Source organism: Scylla paramamosain, chromosome 37, assembly GCF_035594125.1.
Source record: "Scylla paramamosain isolate STU-SP2022 chromosome 37, ASM3559412v1, whole genome shotgun sequence".
Classification (NCBI taxonomy): domain Eukaryota; kingdom Metazoa; phylum Arthropoda; class Malacostraca; order Decapoda; family Portunidae; genus Scylla; species Scylla paramamosain.
This window is the reverse complement of record NC_087187.1, coordinates 5,859,215-5,876,956: the sequence shown is the minus strand read 5'-3', so window position 1 is coordinate 5,876,956 and position 17,742 is coordinate 5,859,215. Positions and strand designations below refer to the sequence as shown.

At 41.3% G+C, this 17,742-nt stretch overlaps 3 protein-coding genes across 9 annotated transcripts in view; 1 reads left to right on the top strand and 2 right to left on the bottom strand.

Annotated features, from left to right (window-relative positions):
• LOC135091560 (checkpoint protein HUS1-like) overlaps nt 1-217 on the bottom strand; it is a 143,067-nt gene extending 142,850 nt beyond the window's left edge. For 2 of the 5 annotated variants that reach the window (XM_063989312.1, XM_063989317.1), the window contains exon 1: nt 49-217. In XM_063989312.1, the coding sequence (XP_063845382.1) occupies nt 49-113 (65 nt within the window). In that variant the 5' untranslated portion in view covers nt 114-217. The remainder of the gene's footprint in view (nt 1-48) is intronic. The other 3 variants (XM_063989314.1, XM_063989313.1, XM_063989315.1) reach the window with 3 other exon arrangements.
• A 1,443-nt stretch (nt 218-1,660) lies between these two features.
• On the top strand, nt 1,661-17,706 carry LOC135091564 (dynein light chain roadblock-type 2-like). Of its 3 annotated transcripts, none has more exons than XR_010262556.1 (6): nt 1,661-1,841; nt 4,091-4,154; nt 5,920-5,998; nt 6,724-6,891; nt 7,529-7,631; nt 17,597-17,706. XR_010262556.1 is itself a non-coding variant. In XM_063989326.1 (5 exons), exons 2-5 carry the CDS (start codon nt 4,152-4,154, stop codon nt 7,570-7,572), a joined length of 294 nt encoding a protein of 97 aa, XP_063845396.1. In that variant the 5' UTR covers nt 1,662-1,841; nt 4,091-4,151; the 3' UTR covers nt 7,573-7,660. The 3 variants fall into 3 exon arrangements, 1 of the variants encoding a protein (XP_063845396.1); XR_010262557.1 differs by lacking the exon at nt 17,597-17,706 and adding an exon at nt 8,592-8,701; XM_063989326.1 differs by lacking the exon at nt 17,597-17,706 and having other exon boundaries at nt 1,662-1,841; nt 7,529-7,660.
• The window catches only part of LOC135091562 (uncharacterized), a 78,527-nt gene continuing 69,891 nt past the window's right edge, over nt 9,107-17,742 (bottom strand). Inside the window, exons 3-5 of the mRNA XM_063989324.1 lie at nt 10,605-11,162; nt 10,309-10,476; nt 9,107-9,786 (exon numbers count right to left, since the gene is read on the bottom strand). Of these exons, the coding sequence (XP_063845394.1) occupies nt 9,615-9,786; nt 10,309-10,476; nt 10,605-10,786 (522 nt within the window). The 5' untranslated portion in view covers nt 10,787-11,162 and the 3' untranslated portion in view covers nt 9,107-9,614. The remainder of the gene's footprint in view (nt 9,787-10,308; nt 10,477-10,604; nt 11,163-17,742) is intronic.

Here is a 17,742-nt window from a genome sequence, read left to right as displayed (position 1 = left end):
GTGTCCATAAAACCTGCAAGAAAACAAACACCATTAGTTGCACTGTACCTCGCATCCCGTGTCTCCCGGCAGCAGCCACACAGGGAGGCAGGCAAGACACCACGCCTCACCATCGGCCGCCACTCAGTTCCACCGCCGCGCCGGCTCTTCACTGCAAAGTCTGCACCACTGCGCCGTATAGTTATCGATCACAACACAACAATAACAATGAGATAAGGTATATGTAATTACTGAGGTAACTGGAGCACGGCCCCCCACCCCCACACAGCTGCGTGGCACTGACTGGTAACGCCTGAACGCCGACGCCCAAGCACTGAATCTCTCAGTTCGTTCTCGGGATTTGCTGCTTCGAGTCCTGTTCATCCTATTGCTGGAGATAATTTTAACGCCTTCGTATTCTAAGAACTATTTAAAATATTATTGTAGTGTAGTGAAGAATAAGAATGGGGCGCTACACAGGACGCTGGTGACGCCATGTTTTCCAAAGGTGCATTTCAACTCGGTTCAACGCGAGAGACTCATTATAGCCATGAGCTGAACTATTAAGTTACCAGATATTGCCTTTAGGAAACTAAGAAAGTCAATGCACTCCTCTCTCTCTCTCTCTCTCTCTCTCTGGGAAACAAATACGGCAAGCGTTGAATTTATGCTTCCGTCTCGCGCGCGCCAGGCTGGAGCAAGTACAAGAGTAATTAATAAGATTTATATATCATTAACAGAAAAAAAAAAACACTCTTACGAACCAGGGCAGTCATCTCTCTGGCCTTTGAAAATAACCGTGGTGAGAGAGCATAGCATTTCAGAATATAAGCCTTACCGGGGACATGATAGAGGTATTGATATAGGTAAAATGAATTCATAAAAGAGATATACTCGTTCTCTTAGTAAGCAACCAGAGCAGGACTCGAGGTAATAGATACAAGACTGAAAAGTTTTAGTGTAAGAAAGTGCTTGGCAGGAACTGGCTCACGAACAGAGTGGTGGACGAGTGAAATAGACTCAGTGGTCATGTGGTTAGCGCAAACACGCTGTAGGTAGTTTCAAGAGAAGGTTAAACGACTATATGGATAGGGAAGACAGGTAGTAATAGGAAGGCTGATAGGGGGAAGATAAAAGGCGTTCATGGTTATGGTTAGTACAGGATTCAGTCATGTGTAAAGTACTCAGAGGTGTAATGTTTTGGTGTACTTAAATGTTAAGGTGATGCCCCCAGCCAGTGTTGCTTTGGGTGTTGTCAACCTGTGGTGGCTTGACATTCAAGCTTGTATAGATATCTTGATAAAAGTTTACGTGATTTTGTCCAAGACAGGTAAATACTGAAGGAAACATACTGTTAATGAGACTTCAAATAACACAAGCTTTTTAATTACTTCACATTAGGTCATACAATAGATGAGATATTGTACTGTGTAAGCACCGCCAGGACCAGTTTGAATTTGGCGCTTAAATGAGTGACATGTGGATACTTAGATAATTACAACTGTAATGGCTTATAATTTAGTTTTGCATGTTTACACTTTCTTGTATTTTATTTATTTTATTTTCTGTTATTATAGTATAATGTGAAAGTTTTTGGTGTTCACTACTGAAAGCAGAAAGACTATTTTATGTACTGGTGGATGGGTGTGTAGTGCGCGCTGGCAGAGGAAAGTGAGCTCCGAGCAGACGCCAAACAGGAAGGGACAGTGTTTGAAGGGCGTTCGTATGCAGTTGCTTTATTTAACCTGGATTTTCGCTGAATAAGACGGTGACACAGGTGGTGGTGCAAGCTTGGTGCCTGCCGGGAAGTAGTTGGAAGTGCTAGGAACTGCTCACAAGGGCCAGGGAAGCTCATAATACTGGTAAGTGAACACCCACTATTGTCCACTTGGCTGAGTTTGCACAATTTATTTTTTTTTTTTTTTACAGACGCCATCATGTAACTTCGATAGTGTTGTTCCTTATAATAACTCCGAGTCACGCACAACAACGAAGCAGGAGGGTTAGGTTACATTCGTGTTCGTGTTTTAGGAAATTTTCGTCAAGCATGACTTATTTTTCCTTAGTTTACATTTTTAAGGCTCATATTTCACATATCTTCTCGTTAGGAAGAAATTTATGTGACTCAATATTCCATGGTCCTACTAACGTACCCGCTAATTAACCATAAATGAAAATTAACACCTCCAGAAAATTAAAAACTGCCAAAATTCGTCTTATAAAAGTGTTGAGCTGTGGTTTTCCCTATATATCCGCCATTATTTGCTCTATCTAAGACTTATCATAAGCCAATCTTCTCTCTAAATGGGGCCACATGACTATGCATTCATATCCGCTGGTCAGATATAACTCCCATTGCCTGATTTTGGTGTGACGAACGCTTGAAAAATTTAAAGAGTGGCATCCGTCTTCTCTAGCGGGACCGCCGCCATGATGGATTTGCGTGTTGGAACCTGCCTATATTCAGTTTACTTTTTATTTTTCCTAATCTTTTTATTTCGGTTTCTAAGTAACTTTTTATGGTTTCTAAAAATATTTCATTATTTTTAAAGTTTTTCTTTTACTTCTGTACAGTCAAATATGTTGATTTTGCAGGTGTTTGATACGTAGATAACGGTTGTTTTCCTGGTGTATTTTTCATACCCTGTCAAGTTATTTATTTTATTTCAGCTTCTAATTAAGTTTTTATTGCTTCTAAAAATTACTTATGATTTTTAAAGTGTTCCACGTTCATGTTAAGGTAAATATGTGGCCTTTAGAATTATTTATAGTCCTGTTAAAAGTCGTTTTTTAACGTTTTATTTTTATCGAATTTGTTTATATCAGCTTCTAACTAATTTTTAATTGTTTGTAAAAATAGTTCAGATTTTTTAAAGTGTTTTGCATTCCTGTTAAGTAAAATTTGCGGGCTTAATAATTGTTTTTAAACATTTCAAAGTTCCAACACTTTTTTATATAATTCTTTTGAAATTTCTCTTTTATTACCGATGGTTGAGATGTTTTGATATTCCAGGTATTAGTTAAAGTATATGGCAAGTTAAAATATTTAAAGCAATCCAGTCTAGCTGTAGTATTTAAAAATGCGATTTTCAAAATGAAACGACAACGTACTACGTATATTAGCGGTCCCTGTGACGTCATTAGCCAGCGTGACGTCATCAGACTGACACCCGCCCCATCTTCCAGTCTGTATTCGTCAATATTTAGCGTAATTTCCAGGGTTTTGCAGGGGTAACGAGAACACTTCTGGGCTGATTTGTGCATAGATAAGTGGTAATTGCCGGATAAGTGTGTGTAATGAGTTTATTCATGTGTGGTGGGTGTTGGGTGATGAGCAAGTCTGCCGTAGCTGATGGCTTGTCACTGCTCCTGCCTGAATGCTTGTTGTTGTTGTTGTTGTTGTTGTTGTTGGTGTGTGTGTGTGTGTGTGTGTGTGTGTGTGTGTGTGTGTGTGTGTCGCATAGGCTCCCACACTTCTGCCTTCACTACCCTCCTTATCCTCGCCTATCTTCCCTTTCACGCATCCCCTCCCCCTTGTCTTTCTGATGTCCTTACTGAATACTTGTGTTTCACAGTCTCGCTCTATCCAACTTAATGTTTTTTTTTTTTTTTTTTTTTTTTTTTTTTACCCGCACGACACGAGTGCCAGAAGCTGTGGTGAATGCAGGCATCCGTCATCCTGTCGTGATCTGCGGGTGATTACCACACGCTGGCATACAGTAGTTGATTTCCATTCTTTGTAGCAATTTGAACGGTGCGAGCGATTTTCTTCCCGTTGTGCCAAATCGTCCCCGGGTCCAAATTATTCCCGGGAGAAATCTTGACTCAGGGGAGGTTTGGCACGACACCGGACACGAATATCGTGGATCCGCCAAGCCGAGCCAAGATCAGCGAGTACCGACGGCGGAACCTCCCCGGCGTCTACTCGTTACCATGGTTACGCCACACCGTCCTTTCTAATACCGAGAAAAGACACCCCTATTATCTCCCCTTATAAACCACACACAGGAGCAGTAAGTCCTTTACCCAAATCCACACATCTACACGTACCTCTACACCTCATAATGTATCCATACTCCCTTTGAAGGGCCTAAAATAAGGGTACCCGCAGGACCGTCCCGTGCGTGAGACCCACCATCGGCACAGGCGGTGACAGCTGATCACAGGTAAACATGGTGAGTGACTCATTCCCTTATTTCTTCTTTCTACTCACCCCTAATGCCCTTCATATGCTCCACACGTTTACACACTCGCCCCTGTGCCTCTGTTGGTTAATTTATACTATAAAAGGTGGAATATTTTGAGTGGAATGTGGCTTGGTTGGTGAATGCCACTCCCCTAAGTTCTGAGTGAAAAAGTGAAGGCTTACGTGTCGATTTATTACCTGTTTTGTGTGGTCTCTCTCCCTCTCTCTCTCTCTCTCTCTCTCTCTCTCTCTCTCTCTCTCTCTCTCTCTCTCTCTCTCTCTCTCTCTCTCTCTCTCTCTTTGAGTCCTAACCCCTCCAGACTCAAGGCTGCTGCTCACGCCTACTCCCACGCAGTTATCGAGGGAGTGCAAGGCCAGCTTTGATACTCCTGCTGCCCCTTCACCACTACCACCACCGCAGCCTCTTATATATCTTATGTGCAATGTTGTGTTACCTCGAACATTAATGAATATTTACATGTATGTCATGGGAGACAAACCAAAGATTAAAAGATTAAAAAAAAAAAAGAGAATGATGGAAAAATGCTGCCCACACTGCTGCTTCCAAAGAGAAACTGGAGAAGAACCAAGAGAGATGGGTAATCGAGTTTCTGACTATTAAATGTCTTGTATTGTTTTAACTAAATATAGTTTTGATCTGCACTTCCATTTTTCCTTCTCTCTCTCTCTCTCCCAGGACAGAATTAGCTTGGAGTTCTGGTGGGAAGTGGAGTTTTAGAGTAAGGAAAGCAATTACATTTTAAGTATTGCTACCGAGAAAGTTTCACCTCCTGGACTCTCCCAAGACACTGACTCACATATACTAGTCTTTGGCCACATGACTTTGGTATATTTCAAAACTAAATCTAACTAAACATTAACCTAACTAAGAGGCCAAGCTACCATGAACACCCTCTAAATGAAGCTAACTGCCATCTGTCACTCACTTGGCCATACAACTCAACTTCCTGCCTTAGCTGTGATGGCATCAGTTGGTGGAGAGTAGGGAGTGGGTCAGTCTGCCCACAGTGGTGACTTTCAGAGCAAAGAGACAGAGAGGACCTGTGTCTCTATTTATGCATGGTGCTTCACAAAAGCCATTCACACGGTTATAGTTCACTTGAGTTATTTGATTCTTGTAAATATAGGTTAATACTATACATCCATAGTTTCTAAACATCAACCAGATGGCCCAATATATCCAATACACCTGTCAGGATTTCACAAAATGACATGAATCTTGAGACCATCATCATCATCATTTTGCTTTACATCCCTATTTTCCTCACGTGGTTGGCCGCCTTATGAGTCTTTGCTACTTTTGAAATTGTGGATAATATCTCTCGTGTGTGAACCCATACTGCATGCCCTACCTTGAGCCTGCACCTTCATCTGCCAAGCCACACTGAAGAAGAGATGACAAAGAGTTCACATGCTGACATTAACAAAAAAGGCATAGTGTACTTGCTGGCATCTGTCACAGGATTCTTCAAGTTCTTGTATCTGAGGAAGAGAAGACAAATGTTTATTAATCCAGTTTGCTTTTTGTTTATACATTTGGTAGTTCTAAAATGTACTTGGAAAATTCATGTCAGAAATGTAAATGTTCTAACAAAATTCACATCTTTCCAAGTACTAATCCTCATGTGCTATCGGAGTAGATTTGCACAGGTATTTAAAAAGATGCCTGTCCCTACACATGCTTACTTAACGTTTTCCAGTATTTAGAACCTTAACTTTTAATTTTTTTACAGTCAGCGGAGGTTGAGGAAACCCTTAAGAGGATCCAGTCCCACAAGGGCGTGGTTGGAGTCATTGTGGTCAACTCAGAAGGTAAAGCTGCTCAAGGGTGTTGCTGACATTATCACTACTGCATCATCATCATCATCATCATTTTGTTTAGTGTTCTTATTTTCCCTTTTGAGTTGGGTGGTTTGTGAGTGTCTCCCACTTTTACAGTTAGGGATGATCTCCTCTCATGTTCATCTTTTATGTCTTCTTACACACACTGTCTCTAGGTCTTCTTTGGTTTTACTGCTGGTCTTGCCAATGACTTCCAACTCAAATCCTTTTCTGAGTAAAGGCCCTCCTCTACACCTCTTCCTTAGTATCTATACATCAAAATTGTTACAATCATCTATTTTATTAGAAATATCCTCATTTCTCAATTCATAGCAAGTCAAAAAGTCCTTACAAATGAACACTAGTTTTAGTTGTAATACATTAACTTGGTTGAAGTTTCAAAGCAAGACAGAAATACTTAGACCAGTCAGCGAGTGAGAGCACCAAGGAGTGGCAATGTAACCATGTTCCTGTGTCCTCAAGTAGTAGAATTATGACATGCACTGACATAGAATTGTAGTTATAGATGCACTAGTGGCAGTCACAGTTGTCTGGGCCATTCAGGTGCATAAGTTTTGTATTTCTAGGCATCCCACCAAGAGCACCTTGGAAATCACTGTAACACTCACTGACATAAGAGTTGTAGTTATAGAAGTAATTGTGATAGTTTGAGTAGTGTGGCCCAGTCAGGTGTATAAGTGTGTATGTGTTTCCAGGCATCCCCATCAAGAGCACGCTGGACAACCCCACCACCATCCAGTACACCGGCCTCATCAGCGGACTCACGGACAAGGCACGCAGTGTGGTGAGGGACCTCGACCCAACCAACGACCTCACATTCTTACGCGTACGTTCCAAGAAGCACGAAATTATGATTGCTCCAGGTATGTAGATTGTGTGTGTGTGTGTGTGTGTGTGTGTGTGTGTGTGTGTGTTTATGCCTTGTATGTTACAGGGCCTAAGCTATATTTGTATGCTCCCATCTCCATATCTCTATTTATCTAGTCTTTCTATTGGTCCATTCTCCTTGCTGACACTGCCTTCTTGTGTGTGTGTGAGTGTGACTGTGATCTAATGGGAGTTTACAGGAAATGAGGTAAACTGGTGTAGTCCCCATCTGTATCACATTTGGTCAGTCATTGGTTTAAACTCATGACCACTCGTAGCACTCGTGACGTCCTTATCCAAACCATTCCACTTGACAACTCACCAACACAGAAAACTGTGTTATTTTGTGTCTGTCAAGCTTCCTGTTCTCTTCAACTTTTCATCATGTCCTCTTGTATTTGTTATCACTTACAAACATGCCTTTCTTGTCATTTCATCACTCCTAAGATTGCTCTATACTTTGCTGTCAGGTCTCCTCTTTCTCTTTCATACAATGATATCAGACCCATTTTGCATATAACAAAATGACTGCACCAACAAGTACCTTCCTGTGTGTGTGTGTGCATGCGTGTTATACCAAAGCCACATAGTCAAACACTCCCTCATAAAATGCTTCACCATTCTTCCTCACAGACAAGGAGTATATGCTGATTGTCGTGCAGAACACCAACGAATAACAATAGCCAAGCATTCCCTCTCGCCGGCCCCTGTGTGTGTCTCCCTGTACTCCATTAAGGTGACTCTAAAATAAATAGTTATCATGTACATCAGTATTTCTGCCCAGTGTGCTTGTGAGGGTGAGCTGCAGCAGTGCACACTCACTACTTGGATGCTTCAATATTACACTATTGACCCTTTGGTTACTGTGGTTGTCCTTTTGTTAACATTTTGAGCACTGTAAAAATTGTTTACATGGATAAACTGGAAAAGAACAGGTTAATTTTGTCTTTTAAAGTCTATTCCAGGAATAAGATATCTAGAAGGTGGTAGATAATTACAGGGATAATTGTCTAGGAATGAATAGGCTAAACTAGTCTTAATAAAGTTACACATGCAGTTGTTCTAAAGCTGGAAGGACCAATGGATCATGAGTGGAATCACAATGGAGCAGCCATAATTTATTATTGCAAGAATTATAACTTGTACATTTAAGAAATAATAAATGTCCAAATGTACTGAAGTTAGTCACTGACAGGAAGAGGAAAGCTTGAGTCATGAGTGAGGGACGCAGGTCATGACATTTCAGTGAATAATGAGATTCAGAACTACATTCCCAAACATTTCAACATCTTATCCCCACAACTTCACATGTTGTGGCAGAAGTTATTGTGATTGTAGTGATAGTTTAAGAAGCATCTGCACCATGAGTGGGAGTCAAACATCCACCACAACTCAACTCATCATGTTGACTGACCTTTGATTGATCAATCTTTAGGTGATTGGCCTTTGAAAACATTTGAAAGTTTGTGTCAGGTTGATTAGAAATATTGTTATTGTTGCCGATTAATGCTCAAAATTAATACTTATGGAAAACTCCATCAAACATGGTGACATTGAGAAGGAAAAACAGAGATGTGTAAATATTACAATTTCAGTAACTATTTTCAACTTTATCATGTACGAGTAATTAGGGACCCTTATATTAAATAGAACTCACTATTAAGTTTATGTATTCATTATACTTGTACATTTGCAGTTCACTTATTTCTGAAAGCAAAGCCGTGCTATCATGCCAACATGGAGTCCAGGCAAGTGTTGCTGTGATGTGCAAGTTAGTGCACCACATTAAAACTGATTACTTCTTTACTGCATAGTTTTCTTTATTGTTGTACACTTTTTACTGGTATATTCTGTCATGTGGTGTGCCTGTCAGGATTACAGGAAAGCCCTGAGCCTATAGCTTGTGTGTATATATGGAGAGCTTAGTTGACAGAAGAGTAGAGAAATGCAGGATTGAATAACACATGTAAACCATAAATATATCAGTCCATATCTCATATTAACATTTCCAGTGAAGAGAAGTTCCTGCATCTTGTCTAAATCACATCCAGGTAAGAAAAATCCTCTATAAATTCAAAGGACTTGCCATGTAGACCAGTTTTTGCATAGATACTGAATAGGTAACAAAGGAACAGTAAATATATATATATATATATATATATATATATATATATATATATATATATATATATATATATATATATATATATATATATATATATATATGCAATGTTTCAGTATCAAAACAAGTTGACTTTTATGAGGAAAACACCAGAAACTAGCACATTCACAGCCTTGTTCGGTATCTACCCTGTTCTTCCACATGTAGTTCACTAGTATTAGTAAACAGACAAACAGATGGCCTTCTTATAGACTGACAGGTCTTGTGGTATATGTTCTCATGTATTCTCCAATATTCCAGAACCTACTCTTAATCCACAAAAAACTGACTAGAGGTACAGGCTGGAGATAAGAACCAAAACTTTGCCTACGATACTTTGAAAGAATGACAAGTGATGACAAGATAGCATGGAGACCGCTGGGCTGTGAGGAAGTGGTGAAGCTGTTGTGGGCATGGGAGTAGAGATATGAGGGTACTCAGGAGTGTCAGAAGTGCTGAGTGGTGAAGGTGCTCTGGGCATGAGGGCAGAAAGAACTGTCTGGGCTGTTGGTTACTGGTAGTGAAGTTATCTGGGGCACTGCTGACGGTAAAGGTTGCTCAGGAATGTCTGTTGTGTGGGTTTGTGGTGGTGAGGTTCCTGAGTGTCTCAAAGTAGAGGAAGACACTGTGGGGGCAGGAGCTGTAATGGGAGGCACACGCAGCATCCTTCCTGCGGCCCAGACCCTTGGCGGCGAGGTACGGCTGGCCCTCTGTCTTCAGGGTGTGAGGTCTGCAGGTCCATGGGGCACAAAGGACCACAAACAGCAAGGATAAAGTAAATTAGATGAATCAGATGAATCACTTTAAGCTTGATAGAGTAGTCTGTTGCCTGTTTAGAGTATACTTTTGAAAGGTACCACTGACAGCAAAAGGAGTGAATTAGTTTGCACATGCTGATGCCTGTACCTTGTTTTTGTTTAGTGATCTTGTCCTGGGTTACTCAAATGTAAGCGTCAGCAGAGAAAGGAATAAGTTTGGTGCTGAGCCAAGCTTAATACAGATCCTCGAAGTGACCTCACATTGGAAGTAATGGTCAGGAAGGCATCAGGACCATTCTCAATGTAAATCATGAAGTCATTATCATTTTTTTCTGAGAATTCTCATCAACTATTGTGAGTTCATTTTGCCATCTGTTGCAATTGAATAGAATTTTTTTTTTAATTCAAATTTTAGTTAACCTTTTATTCATTACTTAAAATGCTCAATATAAGCACCACTACCACCACCAGCACAGCATGACAGCAGCACTCACGTGAACAGCACAGTCAGGATCTTTCCTGCCACGGTGCTGTGCCCCAGCTGTCCTTGCTGCAGCTCACAGATGAACCTGAGGACACACGCCCGCCCGTCCAGATCAAACTGAGTGTGTAGCTTCTCTGCCACCGCCTCATACACCTCCACCTGCTCCTCTGCCAGGCTCCTGCAACACCCACCACCCACACCACCAAGTCAGCAGCCAATAGGAACACAATAGAGGTGACACATTATCATCAAGAGCAGTGGAGGAATGGTTACTGGAGGAGGGAGAATGGACAAACCCACACTGACCTGCCTGACACTTTGGCATCAAGATAATACTGCAGCAGGATCCCAACAGTCACCGCCAGTGAAATAGAGGTCAGCACGACTGGGTCAGAGTCGCCTTTTTTCGGAGGACCCACAAGTGGAAAAGCAACTGCATTTGTGACATACAAGTAGGGCTCAGCAGCACTGAGGAGACGCACTGCCATGTTCAGACCACCACAGGAAACTTTGTGCTCAGCCTACCAGTGCACAGGCCTACTGGACACACTTGCCCAAACCTTGCTCCTTCCTTCACCCAATACCTGAGTACTGGAAATTCACCAGATGCTATTTTTTGGTACTAAAATAGTCCTAATTCCTGAAGTCCTTTTAAATCACAAGGTTATTATCCTTGACACTATTTAGATAGTGTGAAGGTAGTGTGAAACTTGAGGAATGTGGGTGGTGGACTGCATCAGCCTTCCCAGGACTTGCTGCTATGGCACACCCACGGGGGAGGAAGCCAGGGTGTGTGTGGGAGAGATGGAGTAGCTGTAGTGGTCTTCAGGAGCTTCACCTCAGCACCCCAGTCTTTATATACTGCTGTGATGAAGGAGAGGGATGGTTAGGTACAATGAACTCAGTACAGTGTAGTGAATATTATATGTATTCTTGCAAGCACAATAACATCATTTGTATTCTTACACAACAGCGAGAGAAGGTGAGCATGTTATCAGATAGGAGTGCAATCAGCCTCCAGTCTTGCACCAATGTGCTAGACTGATTATGCTTATGTATCTTGAGAATCTGAGGTGATGCAAGGCCTGGTGGGGAGTAGCTCTCAGGGCTAGTCCACAAAGGCTTGGATGTGATGCCACAACTTTTGGCTTGGGCATCTCAAATTAAAGTTCACTTCCATGAATACAAACACCAGCTCTCTCTCTCTCTCTCTCTCTCTCTCTCTCTCTCTCTCTCTCTCTCTCTCTCTCTCTCTCTCTCTCTCTCTCTCTCTCTCTCTCTCTCTCTCTCTCTCTCTCTCTCTCTCTAGGGAGTCTAATGAGATCAAAAGACACGCAGCGCATCATCTGGCGCTCTTTTCAATAAATTAGTCACTAGAAATAAGCATAATTGTCTAACTGTAATTGTATTGGCTGTTTACTCGCTTCAACAGGGAGAATCCATTCGGCGATATACGAAGGAAAGGAATGGATGACAGGAGGGAGGAAGGAGACAGGGGCAGCCACCGCCCCCATCACTCCGATTGTATGTAGGCCCCCTTCATATCTTAATCCAGCCTGATCAAGTAATGACAGGGCTGCCAACCGAATCCGATTAGGAAGGTCATTCCACTTTAAATGTAGACCTGGCGACGATAGTACTTGAGTGGCAGAAGGACACGAAACAGGCATGGTGAGCGGGTGTCACTGGAGGGCCGCAGCCTTAGCAGGGAGGCAGGATTGCAATGAGACACTGATATGACTCACTACTTAGACAACATCTGTAGGCATCAGATAACACCAGCTTTTAGATATATTCCTCAGATGTCTTGGTCACTGGAAGCAGTTATCCGGCACGCGCGCGCACACACACACACACACATCAACATACCTTATACGTATTGCCAGGTTTTTTTTTATTGCTGTAAGCCGTTACACACACACACACACACACACACACACACACCTTATACATATTCCCGGTTTTTTTATTGCTGCAAACCGTTAAAGACACACACTTACACATACGCAGATGAGATAACATCAGCAATTACCATATCCTTATACATGTCCCTCAGGATTTGTTATCACTGGAAAACCATTACAACAACAACAAATCAACATCAACAACAACAACAACAATAGAAACTAGCCAACAAGACAAAAGGAGATGCAGAAATAGTCCTACAGTTTTCCAAATAGATCAGTGGACCAGTGGAATGCATTACAAGAGGAAGGAAGTACGTAGTGTGTGTGAACAGTACAAAGAATCTTAAAATATGATAATGATTGTTTGATGAATTGATTTAGGTTATGGCACAGAAGAGGAGGCAGTAGACACCTGCCAAAACGATAATTACTCCCAGTGAGGTCTAAAGCACTGTTCAGGGGGTGCTGTGAACTTATCATTAAACCCAGCTGTGACCTCACTGAACGTTTCCCTTTGTGTCTCACAACACAAGCGGGCAGTCACAGCCTGCCCTCTAAAGACAACTCTCTTCCTCCACACAAGACTACAAGCACCTAATAACACACACACCGTTCACTCAAAATTTCAAAATTATCATGGCAACTCCTACACCAGCCTCGGAGTTCCCATCTGGGGAGGGGACCATAAATGTCCCCAGGTTGGACTGCCTTTCTGTCGACAACCCTAAGTGTCATGACACCCCCCTCAACTTTTTCTTCATTAATTTTTTCTGCAACATTTGCGGTCTGAGATCTAATTTTCAATCTGTAGAACACCACCTCTCCTCTTCTAAACCTCATCTTCTTTTCCTCACTGAAACCCAGGTGTCTGAGGCAACTGACAGTAGCCTCTTTACTGTTCTTTCCTACTTTCTCTATCTTCATTTTCGATCCAAAGCTGAATGTTGCATTTATGTATGCAATGACTTAACTTGCTTTCGTGCCCACACTCTTGAATCTTCCAAGTTTTCCACCATCTGGCTACGACTACAGAGTCACTCTCAAACTAAATTTATCTGTGCTGTATACCTCTCACTTAACTCCTCTGACTATAAGAAATTCTTTGACTACTTAACTTCCAAAGTGGAGCACATTCTGACCCTCTTCCCTTTTGCAGAGATTTCCATTCTTGGAAATTTCAGTGTTCACCACCAGCTTTGGCTTTCCTCTCCCTTCACTGACCATCCTGATGAACAAGCCTTCAACTTTGCTATCCTCCACGACCTAGAGCAATTGGTGCAACACCCTACTCGTATTCCTGACTGTCTTGGAGATACGCCCAACATTCTTGACCTTTTCCTGAACTCTAATCCTTCTGCTTATGCCGTCACCCTTTCTTCTCCATTGGGCTTCTCCGATCACAATCTCATATCTTTATCTTGTCCTATCGCTCCAATCCCTCCTCGGGATCCCCTTAAGTGAAAGTGCCTCTGGCAGGCATTTTGCCTCTGCTAGTTGGGGGGACCTGAGGAGGTATTTTGCTGATTTTCCTTGGAATGACTACTGCTTCCGTGTCAGAGACCCGTCTTTGTGTGCTGAGCGCATAACAGAGGTGATAGTGTCTGGCATAGAGGCGTACATTCCTCACTCTTTCCAAACCTTGGTTTAACACAGCTTGTTCTCATGCTATACATGATAGAGAGGTGGCCCACAAAAGGTACTTAAGCCTTCCATCAGAAGAATCTCATGCACTTTTATATTTCTGCCCGGAACCATGCCAAGTCTGTTCTCCAACTAGCCAAAAACTCCTTCATTAACAGAAAGTGTCAAAACCTTTCAAGATCTAACTCCCCTCATGACTTCTGGCATCTAGCCAAAAATATCTCCAATAACTTTGCTTCTTCCTTCCCTCCTTTATTTCAACCAGATGGCACCACTGCTATCACATCTATTTCTAAAGCTGAACTCTGCTCAAACCTTGGATGATTCTGGGCTTGTTCCTCCCTCTCCTCCACACTCTGACTACTTCAAACCTTGGACGATTCTGGGCTTGTTCCTCCCTCTCCTCCACCCTGTGACTACTTCATGCTATCTATTAAAATTCTTCACAATGATGTTTTCCATGCCCTTGCTGGCCTAAACCCTCGGAAGGCTTATGGACCTGATGGGGTCCCTCCTATTGTTCTCCGAAACTGTGCCTCTGTGCTTGCACCTTGCCTTGTCAAACTTTCAGCTCTGTCTGTCAGCATTTACCTTTCCTTCTTGCTGGAAGTTTGCCTACATTCAGCCTGTTCCTAAAAAGGTTGACCGTTCTCATCCCTCAAACTACCGTCCTATTGCTTTAATTTCCTGCCTATCTAAAGTTTTTTAATCTATCCTCAACAGGAAGATTCTTAAACATCTATCACTTCACAACCTTCTATCTGATCGCCAGTATGGGTTCCGTCAAGGCCACTCTACTGGTGATCTTCTGGCTTTCCTTACTGAGTCTTGGTCATCCTCTTTTAGAGATTTTGGTGAAACTTTTGCTGTTGCCTTGGACATATCAAAAGCTTTTGATAGAGTCTGGCATAAAGCTTTGATTTCCAAACTATCCTCCTACGGCTTCTATCCTTCTCTCTGTAACTTCATCTCAAGTTTCCTTTCTGACCGTTCTATTGCTGCTGTGGTAGATGGTCACTGTTCTTCTAAATCTATTAACAGTGGTGTTCCTCAGGGTTCTGTCCTATCACCCACTCTCTTCTTATTATTCATTAATGATCTTCTAAACCAAACTTCTTGTCCTATCCACTCCTAAACTGATGATACCACCCTGCACTTTTCCATATCCTTTCATAGACGTCCAGCCTTTTAGGAGGTAAACATTTCATGCTTGACTTCTGATCTTTCTAAAATTTCTGATTGGGGCAGAGCAAAATTGCTATTGTTCAATGCCTCAAAAATTAAATTCCTCCATCTATCAACTCGACACAACCTCCCAGACAACTATCCCCTCTTCTTCAATGACACTCAACTGTCCCTCTCTTCTACACTGAACATCCTCGGTCTGTCCTTTACTTATAATCTGAACTGGAAACCTCACATCTCATCTCTAGCTAAAACAGCTTCTATGAAGTTAGGTGTTCTGAGACGTCACCGCCAGTTTTTCTCACCCCCCCCCCCCCAGCTGCTAACTGTACAAAGGCGTTATCCGTCCATGTATGGAGTATGCTTCACATGTCTGGGGGGGGTTCCACTCATACTGCTCTTCTAGACAATGTGGAATCAAAAGCTTTTCGTCTCACCAACTCCTCTCCTCTAACTGACTGTCTTCAGCCTCCCTCTCACAGCCGCAGTGTTGCATCTCTAGCTGTCTTCTACCGCTATTTTCATGCTAACTGGTCTTCTGATCTTGCTAACTGCATGCCTCCCCTCTTCCTGCGGCCTTGCTGCACAAGACTTTCTTCTTTCTCTCACCCCTATTCTGTCCACCTCTCTAACGCAAAAGTTAACCAGTATTCTCAATCGTTCATCCCTTTCTCTGGTAAACTCTGGAACTCCCTGCCCGCTTCTGTATTTCCACCTTACTATGACTTGAATTCCTTCAAGAGGGAGGTTTCAAGACATTTATCCATCAATTTTTGACTACTGCTTTGACCGTTTTATGGGACTGGCATTTCAGTGGGCATTTTTTCATTGGATTTTTTATTTTTGTTGCCCTTGGCCAGTGTCCCTCCTACATAAAAAAAAAAATGAAAATGAAAACTGTACATTAAGAGCTCAATTCAAACTTGTAAAAATTCAAACAGGTAAATAAGGAAGTAGGTAAAATATACTCTGAGGCGTGGCGTGCTCCTCCCTTTTCCTCCCACACCTTCACTGAATAGCATTAAACATAATCTTAGTGTTGCGCTGGGTTACAAAAGTTATGATGGGTGTAGGTAAATTCATTCAGTTCATTAATTTCATTGCTAATCCCTTCATTGTGTAGATCGCGATTAAAAAATGAAACAAATAAACAAAATCATCATATCTTTGCTCAGAAATAAATGCTCACTGTCTGAAGATTAGTAGGCTAAGATTACTTCGTCCAGCAGCTGCTGTCTCACGGCTCTTATGCCGGGAGAAAATAACAAACTTTTATCCTATTTTTTTTTTTTTTTCTTGGCTGGCTTTCTTCACATATGCAATATATATATATATATATATATATATATATATATATATATATATATATATATATATATATATATATATATATATATATATATATATATATATATATATATATTAAAGAAAGAGAAAGATGTAAAAATACTGCCCACACTGCTGCTCCCAAAGAGAAACTGAAGAACCAAGAGAGATGGGTAATCGAGTTTCTAACTATTAGATGTCTTGGATTGTTATAAGTAAATACAGTTTTGTACTGCACCTCCATTTTTCCTCTCTCTCTCTCTCTCTCTCTCTCTCTCTCTCTCTCTCTCTCTCTCTCTCTCTCTCTCTCTCTCTCTCTCTCTCTCTCTCTCTCTCTATCTCTCTCTCTCTATCAGCGCAAAATTAGCTTGGGGTTCTAGTGGGAAGTGGAGTTTTAGGGTAAGGAAAGCAACCACATTTTAAGTATTGCTACATTTTGAGCACTGTTAAAATTGTTTGCATGGATAAACTGGAAAAGAACAGGTTAATTTTGTCTTATAAAGTCTATTCCAGGAATAAGATATCTAGAAGGTGGTAGATAATTACAGGAATAATTGTCTAGGAATGAATAGGCTAAACTAGTCTTAATAAAGTTACACATGCAGTTGTTCTAAAGCTGGAAGGACCAATGGATCATGAGTGGAATCACAATGGAGCAGCCATAATTTATTATTGCAAGAATTATAAGTTGTACATGTAAGAAATAATAAATGTCCAAATGTACTGAAGTTAGTCACTGACAGGAAGAGGAAAGCTGGAGTCATGAGTGAGGGACGCAGGTCATGACATTTCAGTGAATAATGAGATTCAGAACTACATTCCCAAACATTTCAACATCTTATCCCCACAACTTCACATGTTGTGGCAGAAGTTATTGTGATTGTAGTGATAGTTTAAGAAGCATCTGCACCATGAGTGGGAGTCAAACACCCACCACAACTCAACTCATCATGTTGACTGACCTTTGATTGATCAATCTTTAGGTGATTGGCCTTTGAAAACATTTGAAAGTTTGTGTCAGGTTGATTAGAAATATTGTTATTGTTGCCGATTAATGCTCAAAATTAATACTTATGGAAAACTCCATCAAACATGGTGACATTGAGAAGGAAAAACAGAGATGTGTAAATATTACAATTTCAGTAACTATTTTCAACTTTTATCATGTAATTAGGGACCCTTATATTAAATAGAACTCACTATTAAGTTTATGTATTCATTATACTTGTACATTTGCAGTTCACTTATTTCTGAAAGCAAAGCCGCGCTATCATGCCAACATGGAGTCCAGGTAGGTGTTGCTGTGATGTGCAAGTTAGTGCACCACATTAAAACTGATTACTTCTTTACTGCATAGTTTTCTTTATTGTTATACACTTTTTATT

Bases quoted from the DNA above. Each gene is read 5' to 3' on its own strand.
- LOC135091564 (XM_063989326.1), top strand. The intron at 5,999-6,723 runs GTAAAGCTGCTC...ATGTGTTTCCAG, and splicing joins CATTGTGGTCAACTCAGAAG to GCATCCCCATCAAGAGCACG. The intron at 6,892-7,528 runs GTATGTAGATTG...TCTTCCTCACAG, and splicing joins CGAAATTATGATTGCTCCAG to ACAAGGAGTATATGCTGATT.